At 43.4% G+C, this 26,285-nt stretch overlaps 2 protein-coding genes across 2 annotated transcripts in view; one reads left to right on the top strand and one right to left on the bottom strand.

The window, feature by feature from the left end:
• LOC137003129 (zinc finger protein 208-like) overlaps positions 1-26,285 on the bottom strand; it is a 113,055-nt gene that overhangs the window by 14,532 nt on the left and 72,238 nt on the right. The gene's annotated exons all lie outside the window — the stretch shown is intronic.
• Positions 16,844-19,119, top strand: LOC137013867 (zinc finger protein 239-like). The gene is made up of 2 exons (XM_067377898.1): positions 16,844-16,901; positions 18,383-19,119. The coding sequence occupies exons 1-2, from the start codon at positions 16,844-16,846 to the stop codon at positions 19,117-19,119; spliced, it is 795 nt and encodes a 264-aa protein (XP_067233999.1).

Below are 26,285 nucleotides of genomic sequence, written 5' to 3'. Positions count from 1 at the left end.
GGGAAGAATAGACCCCAACTTGAAAAAGGCTGCCATGCTCCCGATTTTCTGTTCTGTTGCAAAAAAGAGAGGGCCGCATCTACACACTTCATAAAGTTATGCGGAGCTCTAGAGAGTATGAATGGAAGGAATTTAGGAATTCGTATACCACTCCCTCAAAGGCAAATCTCAAGAATGGCCTTTTGTGGGGGGCTTTCTAGATATGAAAGTCAAAGTCTTTCAGATTGACCAATATAAATTAATCTCATGAGGATCCGGTTCAGACGTCACAGATCAAGAATGGGCCTGAGACCGCCATCATTCTTTGGAACGAGGAAGTAGCAGCTGTAAAAGCCTGACTCTCTGCATTCTGAGGGAACTATCTCCACATCACCTTTTTCTAGCAGAGACTGCACTTTGGCTTGGAGGACATGAGACCTGTTGCCTGAGACTGAGGAGTAAATCATGCCCAAGAAGCGTGGTGGTCTGCGAGCGAAATGGAGCTAGTAGACTCGTTCTGTTATTTCTGATATCCAGCTCGACAGCATGGGGATGGCCTGCCATGCCCGGAGTTGAGTGGCGAATTATTAAAGTGCTACTGGCTGTGTTTCGCACTGAAGCAAGTAAGAGGCACCTGTCACAGCATTGAGAGGAGGGGAATGCTATTTTCGTGAGAATGCCAAAATTTTGCTTGATGTGTTACAGGCTGCATCTCATGCTGGAGTGGGAGAGCGGCACCTGTTATAGCATTGAGAGGAGGAGGAATGTTCTTTTCAATGACATTTGTCTTTTTGATGAACACAATCAGAGTTATATTAAAGGGTTAGTTCACCCAAAAATCACATTTGTTTCATGTCAAATTATGATATTTATGCAAAATCCAAGAGGTTTTTTCATCCTCCATTGAAAGCAACAAAGTTGCAACAGTCAAGGTCCAGAGTAGTAGTAATCTATTACTATTAAGTAGTAATAGCATCAATAAAATTGTCAACATGACTACAGTGTCACATGTCTGCTGTGTTGTGTTTCTTAGTTTGAACAGTCTGTTAATTATGTAATTAGTTTCCTCCAGTGTTCATTTACTCCCTTATTAGTTCCTTTGTTTGACTTCACCACCAGTACCACTCCAGTGCCAGAGGCCAGCCAACCACCACCAACGATGAACGATGTGACGGAGATGCTGTTTGAGCCCACCGCAGACAGTGGAGACCGGCCACCATGAGAGACACGCCCATACCAATGATAAGGACAGAGTGTTTTGTAGCTCAGACCACCTACAGAGTCTTACCAGGTGTGCAAGCTGGCAACACCATTCATCACTGAGTTAGTGATTGTGGAGTTTGAGGGCTGGGAAAAAAACTCTGCCCACAACACCACTGCTGTGGAAATGTGTATGTAAAACTCTGGCAAATATTTTGATGAACTGAAGGATTTGTTGAAGTGATCTTGATAGACTTGTTTGGAGAGGTGATTCTACCCTGTATTTCCAATGGGGCGCTATTCTGCCTCCCACCTGCGACTCCACCCTGGGGCCTCTTCCTGTCTGGTCTCTGGTGTACCATCTGTATCTCCAGCACCTGTATCTGTAGTGTCCCTTGTATTTCCTGAATTCCCACCCAGCCTCCCTCTCACACCTCTTCATTCAGCCAGTTCCTCAGCCCCACCATCACCTTCTACATCCTCCACATGCCAGCAAGAGATGCCAAGTGTCTTCAGGCCAACAGCTCCTTCTCGCACAGAAGATCCCCTGTTTCCACCTCCAGCCTCTGTGCCCACTGCTCCACTTCGGCCCTTCGACACTTCAGATCCACTATCGGCCATGTAGCTTATCTGGGTTCCCTCATCCCTCAGGCTCCCCATTGGTCAAGCATTGACCTGCCTACACCTACAGCTCCATCTGGCTCTACCTTCCCCCCAGCTCTGCCTCCATCCTCAGTCCCATCGACTGGGTGCTGCAAGAGTTAGAATGCACTTATATAGTGGAGTTTTGCCTTTAATTTGATCCAAAAATGTACAGTAAAATGACATGAAAATAATTACAGTAATAGCCAGTGCCATTCTGAGCAAATATCTATTGACAGAATGAGAAAACCTCTAAACAAAAGATTTTTATGAGTGTTTGAAATCGGGACATTATATGTGCTAGAATGAACTTTGATGTTTGGGGGTGTGTTTAACTTTAAATTTCTCCCAAACTGTACAGTAAATTGATAAAACAATGAGTACAGTAATAGTCAGGTTAACCCTTGTAGTGAACAGCACATTCTAGGGCCCAGTTTATGGCCGGGCCCCTCTCTATCTGTAACAGTGGACAAAGGTTTGCTACATTTTTATTGGATCTTGGTGGCCTAACACATACAAACTGTCCAACGCCATCAGATAAAGATGTAAGGACAACATCCAGACCTCTCTTAGAGGGCAAGAAGAAGACCTCTTGTACCAAGCCTTGGAAGGACAGGACTTCTCATTGGTCCATAGGCAGTTTCAGCCCTTCACCCATCTAGAGACTACTTCCTAAGGTTGGCCACAGACCCGCCATAAAAATTCCTCGGGACCTTAGCAGTAATGGGTGAAACAAAGAGAGATCACAAAGATCCATCCAAATCCATTCAAAACTATGTTTGAAAACCTTAGAACTGATGCAAACTACACATGTCACGGTGCACACAAAAACAAGAAGATAGGATCCAATTGCAGCGGTTGTTTATTGGGTAATCCAAGGTCGTATTCCAAAAACAGGCAAAGGTCAGAATCCAGAAAGGCAGTCCAAACAAAACAAGCACAAGCAAAAAAACAAGAAAACACAAGGAACAGAAGTGTGTGTAACATTAAACAACGAACCACAACCAAAGACAGAAACAGCTCACTATATATAGACAGACACTAATGACATGATACAAAACAGGTGAGTGCAATGATGTGAGATGATTAGTCCGGGAAGTGTGTATTGGGATATGTAGTCCATGTAACAGGTGGAAATAAGAGTCCGGGATGGAGTGCCCTCTAGTGGCTGAAAGGGCACTCTCACTGGTGATCATGACATTACCCCCCCTCAAAGGAGCGGCTACCAGACGCTCCACCAGACAAAACACAAAAAAAAAACTCAGGAGGGAGGTGGACAGGAGGAGGATCAGGGGGAGGGACGGCGGGCCAGATCCAGGGTGCCCCCACTGAAATCCAGGGCGGTGCTGGAGGAACTGACCAGGCTGGTACCGGCAGGTCTGGAGTCCCGGCTGTTTGCCAGGTCGGCGCTGGAGGAATTAACCAGGCGGGCACTGGCAGGTTTGGAGTCCCGGCTGATTGCCAGGGCGGCGCTGGAGGATTTGACCAGGCGGGAACTGGCAGGTCTGGAGTCCTGGCTGTTTGCAAAGGCGGCGCTGGAGGAACTGACCAGGCGGGCACTGGCAGGTCTGGAGTTCTGGCTGATTGCCAGGGTGGTGCTGGAGAAACTGACCAGGCAGATTTCAATGGTTCAGGCGGCCTGGGCAGAGGTAGCAGGGAAGAAGGCTTGGGCGGTGGTGGCAGAGCAGAAGGCTTGGACGACGGCGGCAGGACTGGCGGCCTGGGCGGCGGCGGTGGCGGCAGGGCTGGCGGCAGGGCAAGGCGCTTCGTTGGCGCCGGCAGGGCAAGGCGCTTCGTTGGCGCCGGCAGGGCAAGGCGCTTCGTTGGCGCCGGCAGGGCAAGGCGCTTCGTTGGCGCCGGCAGGGCAAGGCGCTTCGTTGGCGCCGGCAGGGCAAGGCGCTTCGTTGGCGCCGGCAGGGCAAGGCGCTTCGTTGGCGCCGGCAGGGCAAGGCGCTTCGTTGGCGCCGGCAGGGCAAGGCGCTTCGTTGGCGCCGGCAGGGCAAGGCGCTTCGTTGGCGCCGGCAGTGCAAGGCGCTTCGTTGGCGCCGGCAGGGCAAGGCGCTTCGTTGGCGCCGGCAGGGCAAGGCGCTTCGTTGGTGCCGGCAGGGCAAGGCGCTTGGAGAACCCACGAACAACCCCTAGAGTGGTCTCCAGGCCTTGTAGGACAGAGGAAGCCCTCTTCCTCCTTCTCCTCCGCTTATGAGGGTGAGGCGGTGGCTCACCCAAAATGGACTCACTGGCTGGAGCGAGCTCTGGAGCGGACTCGCTAGCTGGAACGGGCTCTGGAGCGGACTCACTGGCTGGAGCGGAATCACTGGCTGGAGCGGACTCACTGGCTGGAGCGGGCTCTGGAGTGAACTCACTGACTGGAGCAGACTCACTAACTGGAACGGGCTCTGGAGCGGACTCACTGACTGGAACGGGCTCTGGAGCGGACTCACTGACTGGAACGGGCTCTGGAGCGGACTCACTAACTGGAGCGGGCTCTGGAGTGGACTCACTGACTGGATCAGACTCTGGAGTGGACTCACTGACTGGAGCGGGCTCTGGAGTGGACTCGCTAGCTGGAACGGGCTCTGGAGCGGACTCACTGGCTGGAGCGGAATCACTGGCTGGAGCGGACTCACTGGCTGGAGCGGGCTCTGGAGTGAACTCACTGGCTGGAGCAGACTCACTAACTGGAACGGGCTCTGGAGCGGACTCACTGACTGGAACGGGCTCTGGAGCGGACTCACTGACTGGAACGGGCTCTGGAGCGGACTCACTAACTGGAGCGGGCTCTGGAGTGGACTCACTGACTGGATCGGGCTCTGGAGTGGACTCACTGGCTGGAGTGGACTCACTGGCTGGAGTGGACTCACTGGCTGGAGTGGACTCACTGGCTGGAGTGGACTCACTGGCTGGAGTGGACTCACTGGCTGGAGTGGACTCACTGGCTGGAGTGGACTCTGGAGCGGACTCACTGACTGGAGTGGACTCTGGAGCGGACTCACTGACTGGAGTGGACTCACTGACTGGAGCGGGCTCTGGGGTGGACTCACTGACTGGAGCGGGCTCTGGAGTGGACTCACTGACTGGAGCGGGCTCTGGAGTGGACTCACTGACTGGAGCGGGCTCTGGATTGGACTCACTGACTGGAGCGGGCTCTGGAGTGGACTCACTGACTGGAGCGGGCTCTGGAGTGGACTCACTGACTGGAGCGGGCTCTGGAGTGGACTCACTGACTGGAGCGGGCTCTGGAGTGGACTCACTGACTGGATCAGACTCTGGAGTGGACTCACTGACTGGAGCGGGCTCTGGAGTGGACTCACTGACTGGATCAGACTCTGGAGTGGACTCACTGGCTGGAGTGGACTCACTGGCTGGAGTGGACTCACTGGCTGGAGTGGACTCACTGGCTGGAGTGGACTCACTGGCTGGAGCGGACTCACTGGCTGGAGCGGACTCACTGGCTGGAGCGGACTCACTGGCTGGAGCGGACTCACTGGCTGGAGCGGACTCACTGACTGGAGCGGACTCACTGACTGGAGCGGACTCACTGACTGGAGCGGACTCACTGACTGGAGCGGACTCACTGACTGGAGTGGACTCACTGACTGGAGTGGACTCACTGACTGGAGTGGACTCACTGACTGGACAGGACTCTGGAGCGGACTCACTGACTGGAGTGGACTCACTGACTGGAGCGGGCTCTGGGGTGGACTCACTGACTGGAGCGGGCTCTGGAGTGGACTCACTGACTGGAGCGGGCTCTGGAGTGGACTCACTGACTGGAGCGGGCTCTGGATTGGACTCACTGACTGGAGCGGGCTCTGGAGTGGACTCACTGACTGGAGCGGGCTCTGGAGTGGACTCACTGACTGGAGCGGGCTCTGGAGTGGACTCACTGGCTGGAGTGGACTCACTGGCTGGAGTGGACTCACTGGCTGGAGTGGACTCACTGGCTGGAGACTTCTTCCTTCTCCTCCTCCTCCCTTTACCGGGGTGAAGCTGAAGCTCAGTGCCCACCTCCCCTGTGCCTTCTGAAACGGATTCATGGGCTGGAGCATGCACACTGCCTGGTTGACTCGGTGAGGTCCATTCTCTCCGATGGCGGAGATATGCGGCGAATCTCCAGAAATCTAAAATCCGTAGCCCTTCCATCTCACATTGAGGCAGAGGATCGTCAAGGCAGCAATTAAACACATCCTTCAAAGCCGCGTCATTGTAACCCAGCCCCACCGCCATCGTCCAAAAGACCTTGGCGAAGCATCCTACCTCCCATTCCTCTTGGCGTAGAGCCCTCAACGCCCGCAGTTGATCCAAACGCTCCCTGGTAGTGGCTGGAGGAAGGATTCGGAACCCCACACTGCTGGATCCTTGCATGGGTGGTTCGTTCTGTCACGGTGCACACAAAAACAAGAAGATAGGATCCAATTGCAGCGGTTGTTTATTGGGTAATCCAAGGTCGTATTCCAAAAACAGGCAAAGGTCAGAATCCAGAAAGGCAGTCCAAACAAAACAAGCACAAGCAAAAAAACAAGAAAACACAAGGAACAGAAGTGTGTGTAACATTAAACAACGAACCACAACCAAAGATAGAAACAGCTCACTATATATAGACAGACACTAATGACATGATACAAAACAGGTGAGTGCAATGATGTGAGATGATTAGTCCGGGAAGTGTGTATTGGGATATGTAGTCCATGTAACAGGTGGAAATAAGAGTCCGGGATGGAGTGCCCTCTAGTGGCTGAAAGGGCACTCTCACTGGTGATCATGACATTACCCCCCCTCAAAGGAGCGGCTACCAGACGCTCCACCAGACAAAACACAAAAACACAAAAAAACACTGTGCCTTCTGAAACGGATTCATGGGCTGGAGCATGCACACTGCCTGGTTGACTCGGTGAGGTCCATTCTCTCCGATGGCGGAGATATGCAGCGAATCTCCAGAAATCTAAAATCCGTAGCCCTTCCATCTCACATTGAGGCAGAGGATCGTCAAGGCAGCAATTAAACACATCCTTCAAAGCCGCGTCATTGTAACCCAGCCCCACCGCCATCGTCCAAAAGACCTTGGCGAAGCATCCTACCTCCCATTCCTCTTGGCGTAGAGCCCTCAACGCCCGCAGTTGATCCAAACGCTCCCTGGTAGTGGCTGGAGGAAGGATTCGGAACCCCACACTGCTGGATCCTTGCATGGGTGGTTCGTTCTGTCACGGTGCACACAAAAACAAGAAGATAGGATCCAATTGCAGCGGTTGTTTATTGGGTAATCCAAGGTCGTATTCCAAAAACAGGCAAAGGTCAGAATCCAGAAAGGCAGTCCAAACAAAACAAGCACAAGCAAAAAAACAAGAAAACACAAGGAACAGAAGTGTGTGTAACATTAAACAACGAACCACAACCAAAGATAGAAACAGCTCACTATATATAAACAGACACTAATGACATGATACAAAACAGGTGAGTGCAATGATGTGAGATGATTAGTCCGGGAAGTGTGTATTGGGATATGTAGTCCATGTAACAGGTGGAAATAAGAGTCCGGGATGGAGTGCCCTCTAGTGGCTGAAAGGGCACTCTCACTGGTGATCATGACATTACCCCCCCTCAAAGGAGCGGCTACCAGACGCTCCACCAGACAAAACACAAAAACACAAAAAAAAAAAACTCAGGAGGGAGGTGGACAGGAGGAGGATCAGGGGGAGGGACGGCGGGCCAGATCCAGGGTGCCCCCACTGAAATCCAGGGCGGTGCTGGAGGAACTGACCAGGCTGGTACCGGCAGGTCTGGAGTCCCGGCTGTTTGCCAGGTCGGCGCTGGAGGAATTAACCAGGCGGGCACTGGCAGGTTTGGAGTCCCGGCTGATTGCCAGGGCGGCGCTGGAGGATTTGACCAGGCGGGAACTGGCAGGTCTGGAGTCCTGGCTGTTTGCAAAGGCGGCGCTGGAGGAACTGACCAGGCGGGCACTGGCAGGTCTGGAGTTCTGGCTGATTGCCAGGGTGGTGCTGGAGAAACTGACCAGGCAGATTTCAATGGTTCAGGCGGCCTGGGCAGAGGTAGCAGGGCAGAAGGCTTGGGCGGTGGTGGCAGAGCAGAAGGCTTGGACGACGGCGGCAGGACTGGCGGCCTGGGCGGCGGCGGTGGCGGCAGGGCTGGCGGCAGGGCAAGGCGCTTCGTTGGCGCCGGCAGGGCAAGGCGCTTCGTTGGCGCCGGCAGGGCAAGGCGCTTCGTTGGCGCCGGCAGGGCAAGGCGCTTCGTTGGCGCCGGCAGGGCAAGGCGCTTCGTTGGTGCCGGCAGGGCAAGGCGCTTGGAGAACCCACGAACAACCCCTAGAGTGGTCTCCAGGCCTTGTAGGACAGAGGAAGCCCTCTTCCTCCTTCTCCTCCGCTTATGAGGGTGAGGCGGTGGCTCACCCAAAATGGACTCACTGGCTGGAGCGAGCTCTGGAGCGGACTCACTAGCTGGAACGGGCTCTGGAGCGGACTCACTGGCTGGAGCGGAATCACTGGCTGGAGCGGACTCACTGGCTGGAGCGGGCTCTGGAGTGAACTCACTGGCTGGAGCAGACTCACTAACTGGAACGGGCTCTGGAGCGGACTCACTGACTGGAACGGGCTCTGGAGCGGACTCACTGACTGGAACGGGCTCTGGAGCGGACTCACTGACTGGAGTGGACTCACTAACTGGAGCGGGCTCTGGAGTGGACTCACTGACTGGATCAGACTCTGGAGTGGACTCACTGACTGGAGCGGGCTCTGGAGTGGACTCACTGGCTGGAGTGGACTCACTGGCTGGAGTGGACTCACTGGCTGGAGTGGACTCACTGGCTGGAGTGGACTCACTGGCTGGAGTGGACTCACTGGCTGGAGTGGACTCACTGGCTGGAGTGGACTCTGGAGCGGACTCACTGACTGGAGTGGACTCTGGAGCGGACTCACTGACTGGAGTGGACTCACTGACTGGAGCGGGCTCTGGGGTGGACTCACTGACTGGAGCGGGCTCTGGAGTGGACTCACTGACTGGAGCGGGCTCTGGAGTGGACTCACTGACTGGAGCGGGCTCTGGATTGGACTCACTGACTGGAGCGGGCTCTGGAGTGGACTCACTGACTGGAGCGGGCTCTGGAGTGGACTCACTGACTGGATCAGACTCTGGAGTGGACTCACTGACTGGAGCGGGCTCTGGAGTGGACTCACTGGCTGGAGTGGACTCACTGGCTGGAGTGGACTCACTGGCTGGAGCGGACTCACTGGCTGGAGTGGACTCACTGGCTGGAGCGGACTCACTGGCTGGAGTGGACTCACTGGCTGGAGCGGACTCACTGGCTGGAGCGGACTCACTGGCTGGAGCGGACTCACTGGCTGGAGCGGACTCACTGGCTGGAGCGGACTCACTGGCTGGAGCGGACTCACTGACTGGAGTGGACTCACTGACTGGAGTGGACTCTGGAGCGGACTCACTGACTGGAGTGGACTCACTGACTGGAGCGGGCTCTGGGGTGGACTCACTGACTGGAGCGGGCTCTGGAGTGGACTCACTGACTGGAGCGGGCTCTGGAGTGGACTCACTGACTGGAGCGGGCTCTGGATTGGACTCACTGACTGGAGCGGGCTCTGGAGTGGACTCACTGACTGGAGCGGGCTCTGGAGTGGACTCACTGACTGGAGCGGGCTCTGGAGTGGACTCACTGACTGGAGCGGGCTCTGGAGTGGACTCACTGACTGGAGCGGGCTCTGGAGTGGACTCACTGACTGGAGTGGACTCACTGACTGGAGCGGGCTCTGGGGTGGACTCACTGACTGGAGCGGGCTCTGGATTGGACTCACTGACTGGAGCGGGCTCTGGATTGGACTCACTGACTGGAGCGGGCTCTGGAGTGGACTCACTGACTGGAGCGGGCTCTGGAGTGGACTCACTGACTGGAGCGGGCTCTGGAGTGGACTCACTGGCTGGAGTGGACTCACTGGCTGGAGTGGACTCACTGGCTGGAGTGGACTCACTGGCTGGAGTGGACTCACTGGCTGGAGTGGACTCACTGGCTGGAGACTTCTTCCTTCTCCTCCTCCTCCCTTTACCGGGGTGAAGCTGAAGCTCAGTGCCCACCTCCCCTGTGCCTTCTGAAACGGATTCATGGGCTGGAGCATGCACACTGCCTGGTTGACTCGGTGAGGTCCATTCTCTCCGATGGCGGAGATATGCGGCGAATCTCCAGAAATCTAAAATCCGTAGCCCTTCCATCTCACATTGAGGCAGAGGATCGTCAAGGCAGCAATTAAACACATCCTTCAAAGCCGCGTCATTGTAACCCAGCCCCACCGCCATCGTCCAAAAGACCTTGGCGAAGCATCCTACCTCCCATTCCTCTTGGCGTAGAGCCCTCAACGCCCGCAGTTGATCCAAACGCTCCCTGGTAGTGGCTGGAGGAAGGATTCGGAACCCCACACTGCTGGATCCTTGCATGGGTGGTTCGTTCTGTCACGGTGCACACAAAAACAAGAAGATAGGATCCAATTGCAGCGGTTGTTTATTGGGTAATCCAAGGTCGTATTCCAAAAACAGGCAAAGGTCAGAATCCAGAAAGGCAGTCCAAACAAAACAAGCACAAGCAAAAAAACAAGAAAACACAAGGAACAGAAGTGTGTGTAACATTAAACAACGAACCACAACCAAAGATAGAAACAGCTCACTATATATAGACAGACACTAATGACATGATACAAAACAGGTGAGTGCAATGATGTGAGATGATTAGTCCGGGAAGTGTGTATTGGGATATGTAGTCCATGTAACAGGTGGAAATAAGAGTCCGGGATGGAGTGCCCTCTAGTGGCTGAAAGGGCACTCTCACTGGTGATCATGACAACACATCCATTTCACGGAAATAAGTATTCTCAGTGACAGCTATTTGTAGTGCAACCTCTGATACAAATCCAGCTGTTAACGTACAATTGAATGACAGTTCAATCTTTTTCTATCTGTTTAGAATATTGCCAAATGTATTCTGGTGGTGGTTTGGAAAGTGAGAAATGCATAGGTAAACTTTAAAGACACTGTAAAGACTTCCAACTTTGTGCTTTATGCAAATGAGTTCCACAGGAGAAAGAAGGGTGGGCCACACTCTGTGTGTCCCCTCTGATGCCAACAGCCAATCACAGCACTCGAATGGAGAAGCGCCAAAATGCAATCTCCTCCTCATCAGAAAGGGATAAAGGGTACCCTCTCAACAGACACTCCTTGTTCTGAGTCTTCCATCGGGTGAGACACAACAGATATGCCGTTCTGAGTCTGTCCTGCATGGAGACAGACATTAACAGACACAACACCATTCTGAGCCTCTGGTCCATCCAGAAGAGACAACAACAGATCCTGTCGATCAAGTAACGAGTAACGACATCTGCAACAAGGTTAAGCTCAGGAGAGCAAACCTTCACTACAAGGTACCTTCGTCTGTGTGTTCCAGATTGTTAAGGACCTTCTGCACCTACACCAGGGCCTCATCTGCATGTTCCAGATTTTAGGACCCTTTGGTGCTTCAGGAGATCAGCATCCCACAGAGCTTCGTGTTCAAGACTGTTGAAACAGATTCTGGCTCCTCTCCCCACTGCATCGTCCCCCAGCACAACCAGTGGAGGACGTCAACGTCGTCGGACTCAACCAAGTGGCACGTATATATCATTTAACCAAACCTCTTTCCAGAGACCTTGGCATTGTTGTATATTATCAGTATATAATTTCCTAATTTCCATTAGATGTAATATAGCTGATGTTAGTTAATAACAAATAATCTTTCGTTTATTTGTTTGGTGCATAATAAGGTTCTCCACCTTATTATTTTCAGAGAAACACTTTATCTTTCCATAAGATAACGTAACTCTTCCATAGCCACACCCAACTTAATCACTTGTATTCTATGTATCTTATGCACTTTATTCCTTTATCATTCATAGTATTCATTTAGTAGTTGTGTTAGTTATTCTTGTTTATCTTTTTGTTAATAAAATTTATTTTATTACACTTGTGTCTTCCTTGTGTTGATAATACAGAAAAGGTTCTACAAGGTAGCAATATCACCAATCTTTCAGATAAATCAGCTGACCACTTTACATTAATTCTAAATGAATGAAAGCCCCTGCTGGGAGTGTTCTCATACTGCCAAGGTAAAACACCTTGACTGGTGCCCTGAACTAGGTAAAAAGGGGAAGTGGTCATCTGATGTACTCATAATCACCCCTTAAGTGACGTGTGGTCCTAAAATCACAACGTCAGCGGTGACGTGAATACCAATCCCTACTTTACTTCGTGTCCTTTGATGGACGAAGTAAAAATCACTAAACCCTGAATAAAAATTAATTGAAGGAATGAGCTAACCTATAAAGAAAAGATTTTTATGAGTGTTTGAAAATGGGTTACAGTGCAAGTGCTTGAATGCACTTTGATATTATGGGTGAGTTTGACTTTAATTTTCTCCCAAACTGTACAGTAAAATGATATGAAAATGAGTACAGTAATAGCCAGGGTGACCCTGAATAAATATCAGTTGACAGAATGAGCTAACCTATAAAGAAACGATTTTTATTAGTGTTTGAAAATGGACCAAGGTGCAAGTGCTAAAATGCATTTTGATATTGTGGGTGAGTTTGACTTTAATTTTCTCCCAAACTGTACAGTAAAATGGTATGAAAATAAGTACAGTAATAGCCAGTGTGACCCTGAATAAATATCAGTTGACAGAATGAGCTAACCTATAAAGAAAAGATTTTTATGAGTGTTTGAATATGGGCTACAGTGCAAGTGCTTGAAGGCACTTTGATATTATGGGTGAGTTTGACTTTAATTTTCTCCCAAACTGTACAGTAAAATGATATGAAAATGAGTACAGTAATAGCCAGTGTGACCCTGAATAAATATAAGTTGACAGAATGAGCTAACCTATAAAAAAAAGATTTTTATGAGTGTTTGAAAATGGACCAAGGTGGAAGTGTTAAAATGAACTTTGATATTGTGGGTGAGTTTGACTTTAATTTTCTCCCAAACTGTACAGTAAAATGATATGAAAATAAGTACAGTAATAGCCAGGGTGACCCTGAATAAATATCAGTTGACAGAATGAGCTAACCTATAAAGAAAAGATTTTTATGAGTGTTTGAAAATGGGCTACAGTGCAAGTGCTTGAATGCACTTTGATATTATGGGTGAGTTTGACTTTAATTTTCTCCCAAACTGTACAGTAAAATGATATGAAAAAGAGTACAGTAATAGCCAGGGTGACCCTGAATAAATATCAGTTGACAAAATGAGCTAACCTATAAAGGTACTAATTACAATATATATATATATATATATATATATATATATATATATATATATATATATATATATATATATATATATATATTGTATCATGAGATACCTTCCTCAGATCGATATATATATATATATATATATATATATATATATATATATATATATATATATATATTTATTTATTTATTTTTCTAGCTCAACTGTCACAGAATGGAAAGCACAGGATTGTGGGATATCAAAGGCAGCTAAGGATACATCTATGCTTCCTATATATATATATATATACTTATATACATTAATATTAACATTAATTAATATTCATACTATATAATAATTACTGTATAATATACATAAAACATTAAAATTAATAAATGGTTCATAATTATTACCATTACTATTAACATTAACATTAATATATGATATATAGCATATACAAACATTAAATTACAATAAAATAAAGTATATAAAAGTATATATATTTTTATATAAAAATAACTTATCTGATGTCTCTTTATGTTATTGCCCTTTTTACGGTTAACTGCAAGAGTATAAAGGAAACTGCCGTCTTTAAATGCATTTAGACCGTTTCCAGCACCCATACCGTAAGTGCAGGAATAGACGTGCAAACTAAAAAAAAGAGCGGCTGGCTTGACCGTGTATTTTCGACGCGCGGCCCACTTGACCGCAGTAGAAAAGCCGACGCTGTCCTCTCCAGCAGCTTGAATGTTTTCCCGGTTGCCATGGCAACTATAACGGCCACAAGCACTAACGTAAACATAACAATAAAAAAAAGGTTTTGCGTCTTTCCAAAGTTAACTTTATACATTTTTATAAAAGCCATTTATTCGTTGTCACCTCGGAAAAATAAATTCTTCTCAGAAAAATTAACTACTCTCTTGTCAACATACTGTGCGCGCGGCGCGCACTCCATTTGTGGAGGCGCGCGCTGTATGTCACTCACTATAAAAAGCAATCATTCGGACTTGGTGAAAAGAAACATTTTTTTTTCTTAAGGGACATTTCAGTCTTGTGTCTGAGGTTTAATTACACGTTTTAAATGGCAAATTCTGGTAATAATAACATATAAAGAACGCGTAAATTATGTTAATGAAATTACCAGCACATGACGTTGCTGTAACGTTGCCAGTAAGTCATGGAATGACCATTATATTACGAATAGAGTACGTATCTTGAACGTCCTTGGTAATCTTGTAACGTTAGGAGAACGTACTGACGACGTTGTGATATGGTAATTTGATGGCAATAATGTTACGGGCATACAACGTTGTAGTTACGTTACTAGTAAGTCATGGAATGACCATTATATTACAAATAGAGTACGTATCTGGAACGTCCTTGGTAATCTTATAACGTTAGGGGGTCGTACTGACGACGTTGTGAGATGGTAATCTGAAGGTAATGAAATTACTGGCATGCGACGTCGTAGTTACGTTGTCAGTTAGTAGGTCATGAAATTACCAAAAAGTACGAATACATTACGTAACTGTTACATCGTGTGTTAGCTGGGGATGTCCTAAGACACGAAACGATTGGTTTGTGCGAGAAATCAAACAGTATTTATATCATTTTTTACCTCTAATACACCACTATGTCCAACTGCATTCATCACTCGATTCCTTTGGTCTGATCGCGCTCTGACAGCGGCAGTGATGTCTCGCGCATATACTTGAATGAGAGCGAGACATTACTGCCGCTGTCAGAGCGCGATCAGACCAAACGAATCGAGTGATGAATGCAGTTGGACATAGTGGTGTATTAGAGGTAAAAAATGATATAAATACTGTTTGATTTCTCGCACAAACCAATCGTTTCGTGTCTTAGGACATCAATGTGTCGTCACGAGCTGCAGGGTTTAATTTGGACTTGTCTGTCATGTTTTATTTACTCTTATAGTCCAAGTTCCCACTGACTTGCATTATACCACTGACAGACAGCAACGGTTGGAGTTAAAAATCATCATTTGTGTTCTACTGAAGAAACAAAGACATCTACATCTTGAATGCCCTGGGGGTAAGCAGATAAACATCAAATTTTCATTTTTAGGTGAACTATCCCTTTAAAACTAGACAAAAGATTATGCAAAGAGTATGAATACAATATACAGACTAAGCAAAAGGGTATGTGAAAAAACATAATCATCCATACATCGTCTTATGAATTACTAATTCAGTGTGACTTTATTTCTGTCAGACATCTGCATCTAGCTAGTGGCATAATTTGGTTCTTCAAATGAATTAGTGGATTTTATCAAAAAAATGTCTTCATTAAATGTCTTCATTAAGTTGTCTGTTTTTGTGTTTATTTTAAACAGCAAATGTATCAATACTCAAAACACAAGTACTGATAGATGTGTTTAGTACCTTTCTGGACATTGACAGTGTTTAATTGTGTTCCGAAAATGAATTACAGAAATTTCATTTTTTTTCAACTAATCCTTTAATTACCAACCCTTGTGCTGGTCCACACCCATAAGCCCTTTGTTCATCTTCGGAAACATAAATTAGCAGTCAGATGAGACCAAACATGTTAGAAGACACTAGTAGATCAATAGTATGTAGTGAAGAAGCATGTGTGTCCTGTGAAGAAAACAGCACAGATTAAAGGTGTAAGAGACACAACAGTCCTCAATCAGCATAATGATGATTCCCTCGCATCTGATTCAGAGCATTAGCATACTGTGATAATGATGAAGGCCATTTGTTTAACTCTCATGAATACTTTTAAAGTGATAACTGCTGTACTAGGACAGTAAATAGGCCAGTTCTACCCATATTTCATGTCAATAGTTCCTATTTTCACTTCATTTATTATGCTGATGTCTTCAGATCTGCTGTAAATTGACACTTAAAGCTCATTTCATTGGTGTAAAATGACTGTGGGTGTTTGTTGGTTTCAAATGTACATGTTTTCACTGTTATACATAATGGGACTCAATTACACATCTCCTGAATGAGTGCAGAATCTCCCAATTAAAAACAGACTCAGATACAAATTCAGAAAAACAGAAACAAGCAATCTCTAAGCAGATGCATATGAAAATGAATATGATCATCAACATAAAACAGCTTATAAATAAAAACTACCTGATATTTTCAAGTGAAATGTTGATCCAGGAAGTTTCTGCAAGCTTTGAGGGTGGAAGTGATATATGACATATATGCTTTGATCATCATGCTTAATCTGATCCAGATGCAGTCTTTGAGAAAAGCTCAAAATGTTGCTTTTTATGAAACTTAAGCTATTTACATTCAAGTGTTAATAAAAATGACTGCTTAAAAGTAAAATAAAGATATTTGTTTGAAAGCAGAGGCTGTTCTTTATTATGATGTACTGCATGTTCAGATATTAATGCAACAACATATCCTGACGGCCATGAAAATTCAGTGAAAATGATCAAAAACGCTGGTGGAAAAAGAATTAATGAAGAAGAAGGATAATATGCTGCAAGCTAGCCATACAATTAATGTGTGAATTAGCATCAGTTACTTTATGACAGACAGATAACATAACATAAATGCTTAGATGTGACATTTACTATAAAATTATCATCAATGAAGCTCCTCCCACATCAATCACACCATCAGTGAAGCTCCTCCCACATCAGTTCTCCAATAAATGCTGAAATATTTCCATCAGACGAGCATCAGAGCATCAGGAAGAGCTGAAATCTGCAAAGACTGAGTTTATTAAAGAGGACAGTGAGAACATGAGTGATCCAGAACCCTGCAGAATGAAACACACTGAAGATACTGAAGAACAAAGAGGTTGGTGTTTATTCTTCATTTATTCATGATGCTGAACAACATTCATGTTAGAAAGATTCAAAAACACTTCTGCACATTTAGTTAGTCTTAAAGGATTAGTCCACTTTTAAATAAACTTTTCCTGATCATTTACTCCCCCTAATGTCATCCAAGATGTTCATGTCTTTCTTTCTTCAGTCAAAAAGAAATTAAGGTTTTTGGATGTTTTTCCATATAGTAGACTTGAATGGGCACCAAACAGTCGAAGGTCAAAATAAGTTTTATTGCAGCTTCAAATTGTTCTACACGATCCCAGACGAGAAATAATGAAAATAAAAGTCTTATCTAAAGAAACAATCACTCATTTTCTAAAAAAAAAAAAAGTTTTATACATTTTAACCATAAATGATCATCTTGAACTAGCTCTCTTCTTCTTCTCTATTTGAATTCCAGCAGTGTAGACACTGATAAGTGTATTACTGCCCTCCACAGGTCAAAGTTTGAACTAATTGTTATATACTATCGAACTAGCATATTGCATATCCTGTGGAGGGCAGTAATGAGCGATAGTTTGAAGTCCACTGAAGTCAACTATATGGAAAAAAAATCCTGGAATGTTTTCATCAAAAACTTAGAACGAAGAAAGAAGAAAGAAAGACATGAACATCTTGGATGACATGGGGGTGAGTAAATTATCAGAAAAAAAGTTTATTTAAAAGTGGACTAATCCTTTAAGAGCTCTGAAATAAAATAAACTATGAAACGGGTACAGAATTTTATTATGATTATTATTTTGATTTTGAATTAATGGTCTGTAAAGGGAAGTTTGACACACTTAGATAATGATTGTCAACATCAGGACACTAAATATTTTAGTTGTTTTATTTATATTAACATTTATTTAAATACACAGTTTTTGCAAAAGTGTTGGACATTTCTCAATATAGTTTACAATTTTTTAATCTTTGGAGTGAACAGGAAATACCAAACTGTCTCAAGCAAATTCACTTTCCAGAATGGCTGACAGTTTTAAGAAATGCTGTATTTTTCAAGGAAAATAATGCCAGAAGTAACAGGTTTGAGTGAAACATGTAAGACAAAGATAATGCTAATAGAAGTTGTTAATATAGTTAAGTTGTACACACACAAAACACACACATCAAAATAATCATAATTATCGTTATCAAAAAAATAGGATTTTTTTTTTTAAAATTTTGCACATCCCTAGACACTGTTGTATAAATGTTAATATTACGTTAGATAATTGTCATTATTCAGATATATTTAATAGTCCTCACTTCAGAAACATGCAATTTGTGCCTAAAATGTTTTGAAAGTAACTGAAAGATCAATGTTCCTCATTCATGCAATTAATTTATTAAACCAATCTAGAATGATCATAATATTTTATAGAAGTTGTCTATTACTGCTATTACATCAGGGCTCTCTTTCATATTTCTCTCTTTGAAATATTTTGGTGATTTTTTTTCCTTTGATTTCAGACCTGATGGAAGTGAAGGAGGAGAGTGAAGAACTGAATGAAGTGGAGGAGGAACATCATGACAAACCTGGAGAAAAACCTTTGAGTCGGTCAAAGACTAAAAACACACTTTTAAAGAAAAGAAGAGACAAGAAATCTGCAACCTGCACTCAGTGTGGAAAGCGTTTCACAACCAAACAAAGTCTTGAGGTTCACATGAGGATCCACACTGGAGAGAGGCCGTTCACATGTGATCAGTGTGGGAAGAGTTTCAGTCAATTATCAGACCTTAAAGATCACATGAGGATCCACACTGGACAAAAGTCATTCATGTGTGATCATTGTGGAAAAACATTTATACGGGCAACAAACCTGAAGGCACACCTGACAGTTCATACGAAGGAGAAGCCACATTCATGTTCTGTGTGTGGAAAGAGTTTTCCACTGCTGGGAAATTTACATAAACATCAGAAAATACACACTGGTGTGAGAGAGTACATGTGCTTTGAGTGTGAGAAGACTTTTATTTCAGCAAACTGTTTAAAAGTGCACCAGAGGATTCACACTGGAGAAAAACCTTACAAGTGTTCACACTGTGACAAGAGATTCAGTCAGTCATCACATCTGAAAACACATGAGAGGATCCACAGCAGAGAGAAGCCGCACACGTGTGATCAGTGTGGAAAGAGTTTCTCTTGTAAAAGTCAATTGAAGCTTCACATAAAGATCCATACAGTGGAGATACCACATCCTATTTGACACCTGATGTCACTTGTTGGAGTTTGGGTTTCTTGGCGCTGTCACCTTTGGCTTGCTTAGTCGGGGACACTTGACATTTGATATTCAACAGTGCTTTGATCTGCCTGCATTTACACCATTTTCTTTAAGAGCTGCTGTGCAGCCAAAATGATATACCAGTTATCACTGTAAAGCTGCTCTGACACAATCTGCATTGTGAAAAGCGCTATATAAATAAAGGTGACTTGACTTCTAACTATTTGGGAGAGGTTCGTCCAGTTATATTCTTTATTTACACATATTTGTTTGACTTTTGGTGTGAAACGATGATCTGTCAACAATTGTTCTCACATTTTTGCATAGTTTAGAGGCCTATAAATAGGTAAAGCAATGCTTTTCTTCAACATTTTTCTTTGAGCAGCTTACAGCAAACACTGAACCACTATTTCAATATCGAACAAGCAAGTTCATCAGCTTGAGTCTTGAAGGAAATGATGTGATATCTTACAGGTTACATGTCAAGCCTGAGCCATCTAGAGTTTCATGACCAAACTAGTGATTTATAACACAAATCATCTTCATGACATTAAAATAGATCATAATCGTGACACAGCAGTTGTTGATGGGATTAAAATGACTATTGAACTCATCATGAGCTTTGAGCTTCACTTTTCCTTTCTCATTTGTCTCTCATTTGAAGTCACTTGATTTAATGTTTCTTTTACACCTGATGGATGCCAAAAAAACTGCCCCCTGCTTTCAGTGTAAAAAACGTTTCAGATGTAAATCAAAGCTGAAGATTCACATGAGATTCACACTGGGAAGAAGCAGATCAGTGAAATCAAATCTGCCTTCTCATCCTGAAGAAAAACAATTTAACTGTGATCAGTGCGGTGAACATTGAGCATCAGTCCTGAAGAAACAACTGAAGATTCACACAAAGGAGAAGATTAATTCGTAATATTACAGTAGAGAAAAAACATGGCGCTATATGTTGGGGTGCTGTGTGTACATTAATGAGGAAAAAAAAAACATAAATGATTTTAGCAAATGGATGCAATATAACAAAGAGTGAAAAATTTAAGGGGTCTGAATACTTTCCGTACCCACTGTATATATATATATATAGCTCAAATTGAGTAAAGACCGTTTTTTACAATTTACCAGATTGTCCGACCTCCTCACTCACTTTCTTTAAAGCAAGATCCTTTTTTCTATAAAAGTATGAAGATGTACAGCAACAATGATTTTGTCTTCAATTGTTGTGTCGGATTTCTGACGCTTGCTACGTCATGTCACTACTAGAGCAAGCTCCTGGCGCGAAATTTCGCCAAAGTTCAGATTTTTCAACTTGCGTGATTCGCGTGAATCTCGTGTTATGCACGTCAAACGCCCAAAACTCTCAATTCGTGCCGCATCATTCGCGCCCTTCGCGCCGCTGGATCTATTCACGTCTTTGCATTGACTTAACATGTAAATCACTCGTGTTTAATGCTTCATTCGCGTCTGGTGCGAACGCACCATAACCGTGCTGAATCGTGCTGAATTCTGTTGCCTGGCTACCAGTTTCTTCATAAGCACTCTATTTGAGCGACGTAAACACAAATTAATGATACAATTAAAAGAAAAATCGAATCATTTGCTATAACACAGTCGTTATTAATAATAAGATGGTCGGTTTAGCCAGTCTGTCTGCTTCCTGACCTGGGCCATAGTTTGTCGTGTTTCAGTTCTAAGACTATGTGCCATATTAATAGAGAGAAGAGCAGTACCATCCCGGGAGGGATGAATACCATCTCTTTTCAACAGGTCATTTCTGCCCCAAAAACTTTTCCAATTGTCTATGAACCCTATATTATTCTGCGGACACCACTTAGACAGCCAGCCATTGAGTGATGATAATCTGCTAAGTATGTCATCACTCTGGCAAACAGAAAGGGGCCAGAGCAAATTACAGTGTCTGACATTGTCTACTCTGAGAGCTAAGTGTGGTAGATGGGTCGTGAAACCTGTAAGGCTTAACCTATAAACAAATTGTATTTTACTATTGCACTATTGTGGACAATGCACTACCACTTAATGTACATATTTGTAAAGAAAAAAACTGAGAAATTGTTCAAAAAGCAAAGAAAAATGTTGTAAATGCCTGTTTTAGAATTTAGGAGAATGCAAGATGGCGGCTCGTTTGTAGACGTGTGTTTGTTGCTCTGTCTTCTTATTCGTTTTATTTCTAAAACAAACGGCTCCACAATTTTATTATTGTGTTATTCAAGGTCAAGTTCAGTGCATTTAAATTTTTTTAAACATGAGACTATTTATACAAATATTTTATTTATACTGTGGCCTGTTACTGGGGACTTTTACGACTGGTGTGCCATTCGATAAGGAGGGCTGCTATAGTTACAATGCCGAGAACAACTGTGAGGGAACGTTTTTTTGGAGGGGTGTAACTTTGATTATAGAGGATTGCACCGGTGATAACGAGAAGAGTGATTGGGAGGTAGTGACGATGGGATGTGGACACAGCCAGCAGCCATATCACCCTGGGAAAACCAGGTAGCTGCTGGAAGAGGTGTTAGTGAGGCCAGCAGGGGGTGCTCACCCTGTGCTCTGTGTGGGTCCTAACGCCCCAGTATAGTGACCGGGACACTGTACTGTAACAAGCAACGTCCTTTGGATGAGACGTTAAACCGAGGTCCTAACTCTCTGTGGTCATTAAAAATCCCATGGCACTTCTCGTAAAAGAGTAGGGGTGTAACCCCCAGTGTCCTGGCCAAATTCACTCCATAGGCCCTTACCAATCACGGCCTCCTTATAATCCCCATCCCTTGAATTGGCTCTTTCACTCTCTCTCCTCTCCACCTACAGCTGGTGTGTGGTGAGCGCACTGGTGCCGTTGTACTGTGGCTGCCGTCACATCATCCAAGTGGATGCTGCACACTGGTGGGGGATGAGGAGAGACCCCTGATATGATTGTAAAGTGCTTTGGGTGTACAGATGTACATATGAAAGCGCTATATAAATGCATCATTCATTCATTCATTCACAGTGGCCGGGTCGGTTTACTGGGATGGCTGCGGGTTTGCTTAAGACATGGCACTCAGCTTCTCTGTAGAGGTCTTGTATCTGAACTCCAGGCCTCTTCTCAATTGACTTCGCGAGGTCTACGCTGCCTGTGGTCACAAGGAAACAGGAGTCTTTCACCCTACACATCATCGGTTGTTCGGAAAGATTCTTCAGTGGGCGCAGAGTGGAAAACATAGTTTTCCTTTTGCTTTTATTATCAGGAAACGTCCACCCAAATCCAGGTCTTGAGGTAATCCTACTTCAAACACCCAATGAGTGTAAATCTGCAAAAGGATTGAGGTTCCTACATCTGAATGTGCGGAGTTTGGTCAATAAAATTGACTTTTCACGAATTTGGCAGGATATGACTGATGCAGATGCACAAATTTTTACAGAGACATGGTTGAAAGCATCAGTTATTAATGATATGATCAATATTGATGCTTATAATATTTTTAGGTGTGATCGTGCAAAGAAGGGAGGAGTCGTCGCAATTTATGTTAACCCTTAAATGCATGACTGTTTCACCTATCATTTCGCCTTACATATTCATGTCTTTTTCGACCCAGATCTATATCTAACATGGAAGGATCTCTACCTGTCGTGATAATATAAAACTCTTCTGATAATAGAGTAACAATTGCAAAAGAATAAAATAAAGCATGTTTTGTTACCTTTTGGAGCTTGAAAGGGCTCATTCTGAGCAGATGTTTTATGCCATCATCACTGTCCTCGTTAGAGCTCATTTCCCAGTAAATTCAGCAAATAATGGGCTAGTTTTATGTTTGAGGTCACAAATATGAGCCCATTCGCGATCTCAAACGTATTCTCAAAACTATTTCATTTTCAACATCTTCAAAATCAATATTTCTATCACTAACAGCTTCACCAGATCAATCCAGTAACAGTTACAGTCATATTTGATTGCGTTCAGTACTTGCTCTGCAGTAAATCACTGAGCCATTTCATGTTGTTATTATTATTTCGTTTTCTGTTTGAATGAGTCGTCACTTCAGCATTGTGTATCAGACATTGCCACCTTGTGGAATAAAGGTGAATCGCACTTATTCCGTCATCTAAGATTAAATTATTGTTGTGCAGAAAAATATACGTACACTCACACACACCTCGGGTTGTTTGCGACCCTATACAATTTTTACAAAAAATGAATACAAAAATAGGCATTCTTTTATGATTTTATGATTTTTTTCTTGTTATATTCTTTATAATGAATTGATTAAGGAATACCAAGAAAGTTGATGTCTAACTTTAAAAAATGAACGAGGAGGAGGGTAGTGAATGACGTCCCGGGTCACAAAAGACCCGAGGTATGCATTTAAGGGTTAAATTATATTTGTCGGGGACCCCCCAAATTCCAAAAATGAATTCTTATGGGGGGTCCCTAATGACTTATGGAGGGTCCCTTTACTGGACTTCATTTTAACTAATGCATCTCAAAAGTTTACTGCAGTTGGTGTTTTTTGTAATGACATAAGTGATCATTGTGCTGTTGTATGTGTGAGAAACTGCAAGATTTCTAAGACTCCTCCACATTTTATTTATAAAATAATTTTTAAGCACTTTAATGAACAGGCTTTTATGCATGATCTGTATAATATTGATTTATTGATATTAATAATATTTATTATTTCATAAATGCCAGATATCAACCTAGCTTGGGATTATTTTAAAAAGGTTTTTCTAACAATATGTGATAAGCATGCTCCATGTAAACGTTTTAGGATAAGTGGCAAAGACAATCCTTGGTTCAGTGATACTCTCTCTACACTTATCAGACAGAGAAGTGTTGCCTGGGCCAAGGCAAAGAAATCAAATGATTTACTAGAATGGAGTTATTATAGAGCATTACGAAATTCATGTACTAAATCAATAAAATATACAAAACGTGATTATTATCTTTCTATGGTAAATAATCCTATTAAATTCTGGAAGCTAGTAAAATGTACTTCAGGAACGAGTTTATCAATTAAAGTTCCAGATCATTTAATTGTTAACCAAACTATTGTTAAGGGTAGAGAGAATATTGCTGAAACTTTTAATAGCTTTTTTTTTTTTCTGCAGGCTCAAGTCTACTGATTTAGGTGTCTCTACCTCTACAAAATTAGTTGTTCCTGATAAACATTGTCCCAGGCAGGTGTTTGATTTCTCTCCTATTACAACATCCCAGGTTTATAATGCTTTAGTGAAACTAGATGTCAAAAAATCTGCAGGGGTTGATAAAATTGAGCCTTATTTTCAAAAATGGCTGCTGGTGTTGTAGCAGAGCCATTTGCATCTATTTTTAATTTAAGTCTGATTTCAAATATTATACAGAGAGTGTGGAAGTCAGCATCAGTTATTCCATTATTAAAAAGAAGATCCTTCAGATCCTAACAATTATCGTCCTATTTCTAGATTACCAGTTTTAGCTAAAGTATTCAAATCATTGATAAACGATCAATTAAAACAATTTTGAACAGATAATAATATTCTTAATGATCACCAGTCAGGTTTTAGAGCAGTACCCTAACTGCAGCTCTGTTAGTTACTAATGACCTTATAAATTCCTGAGATTGTAAAAAGTCCTGTGCCGCATTATATGTCGACCTTTCAAAAGCTTTCGACTCTGTTGATCATAATTTATTGCTACAGAAACTTAGATCTATAGGTATTAGTGAAGCTGCTCTAAAATGGTTTGACAATTATCGATCTGAACGTATACTCAGTGTGTGAATTTAGAAAATTATAATTTTCCTTTTCTTCAAGTTAAAAAGGAGTTCCTCAAGGATCTATTTTATCTCCTATTCTGTTTTCTGTTTTTATCAATAGGTTTTGGAGGAGACTCCGCTAATGTACATCTATTTGCCGATGACACAATTATTTATACAGCAGCATCATCTGTAAACTAAGCTCAGTTGAATTCACACAATGCATTTAATGTTATACAATATCCGTTGACTAAATTAAAATTAGTTTTAACCCTTTAAGACCTGATAGAGGGTTTTTTTTCTTTTTCTGAGCAACACACACACAAGTAAAGACTCATAACTCCAAAACTGTAGCAAGGAAAGTCAAAAGGTATAGGTATCATTTGATATAACACTTTTTAAATTTTAAGAAAACATAAAATACATTACATTTGGACATTTTCTTGCTGAGAAACAGCTGATAAAAGACAAAAAAATAAATAAAAACAAAATATATATATATATATATATATATATATATATATATATATATATTAACATTTAATGTTCATATTGATAATTTGCTGAAGAAGCTTAAACCAAAATTGGGGTTCCTCTATCGTTTAAAAATTTGCTTTCCCTAAACTTTCTTTGAACTATGTGTGTTGCTGTTTTGACCAGGTCTCCCTGCTCTGTGGGCGTGGATTATAATGATGCCCCAAAATAGGCAGTTAAAAAAAGTTTATAATGATGCCCCAAAATAGGCAGTTAAAAAAATTTATAAAAAAAAAAAAATCTATGGGGTATTTTGATCTGAAACTTCACAGACACATTCAGGGGACACCTTAGACTTATATTACATCTTTTAAAAACATAATCTAGGGCACCTTTAACGCACCGCTGTACAGTTCAAAACAATGAACTAAGAGCACACAGACACCTCGCTCGATTAAAACTAGACAAAAGATTATGCAAAGAGTATGAATACAATATACAGACTAAGCAAAGGGGTATGTGAAAAAACATAATCATCCATACATTGTCTCAAACAGAATTAAACAGAACAAGTGTGACTTTATTTCTGTCAGACATCTGCATCTAGCTAATGGCATAATTTGGTTCTTCAAATGAATTAGTGGATTTTATTAAAATGTCTGCATTAAGTTGTCTGTTTTTGTGTTCATTTTAAACAGCAAATGTATCAATACTCAAAACACAAGTACTGATAGATGTGTTTAGTACCTTTCTGGACATTGACAGTGTTAAATTGCTGTCTATGGAGGAGTCATTTTGATTTAATCAAAAATATCTTAACTTGTGTTCCGAAAATTAATTGTGTTGTTCCACACCTATAAGCCCTTCGTTCATCTTCGGAAACATAAATTAGCAGTCAGATGAGACCAAACATGTTAGAAGACACTAGTAGATCAATAG

Source organism: Chanodichthys erythropterus, chromosome 3 (assembly GCF_024489055.1).
Source record: "Chanodichthys erythropterus isolate Z2021 chromosome 3, ASM2448905v1, whole genome shotgun sequence".
NCBI lineage: Eukaryota > Metazoa > Chordata > Actinopteri > Cypriniformes > Xenocyprididae > Chanodichthys > Chanodichthys erythropterus.
The sequence above is the reverse complement of the archived record's forward strand: the minus strand, read 5'-3'. Positions and strand labels throughout refer to the sequence as shown.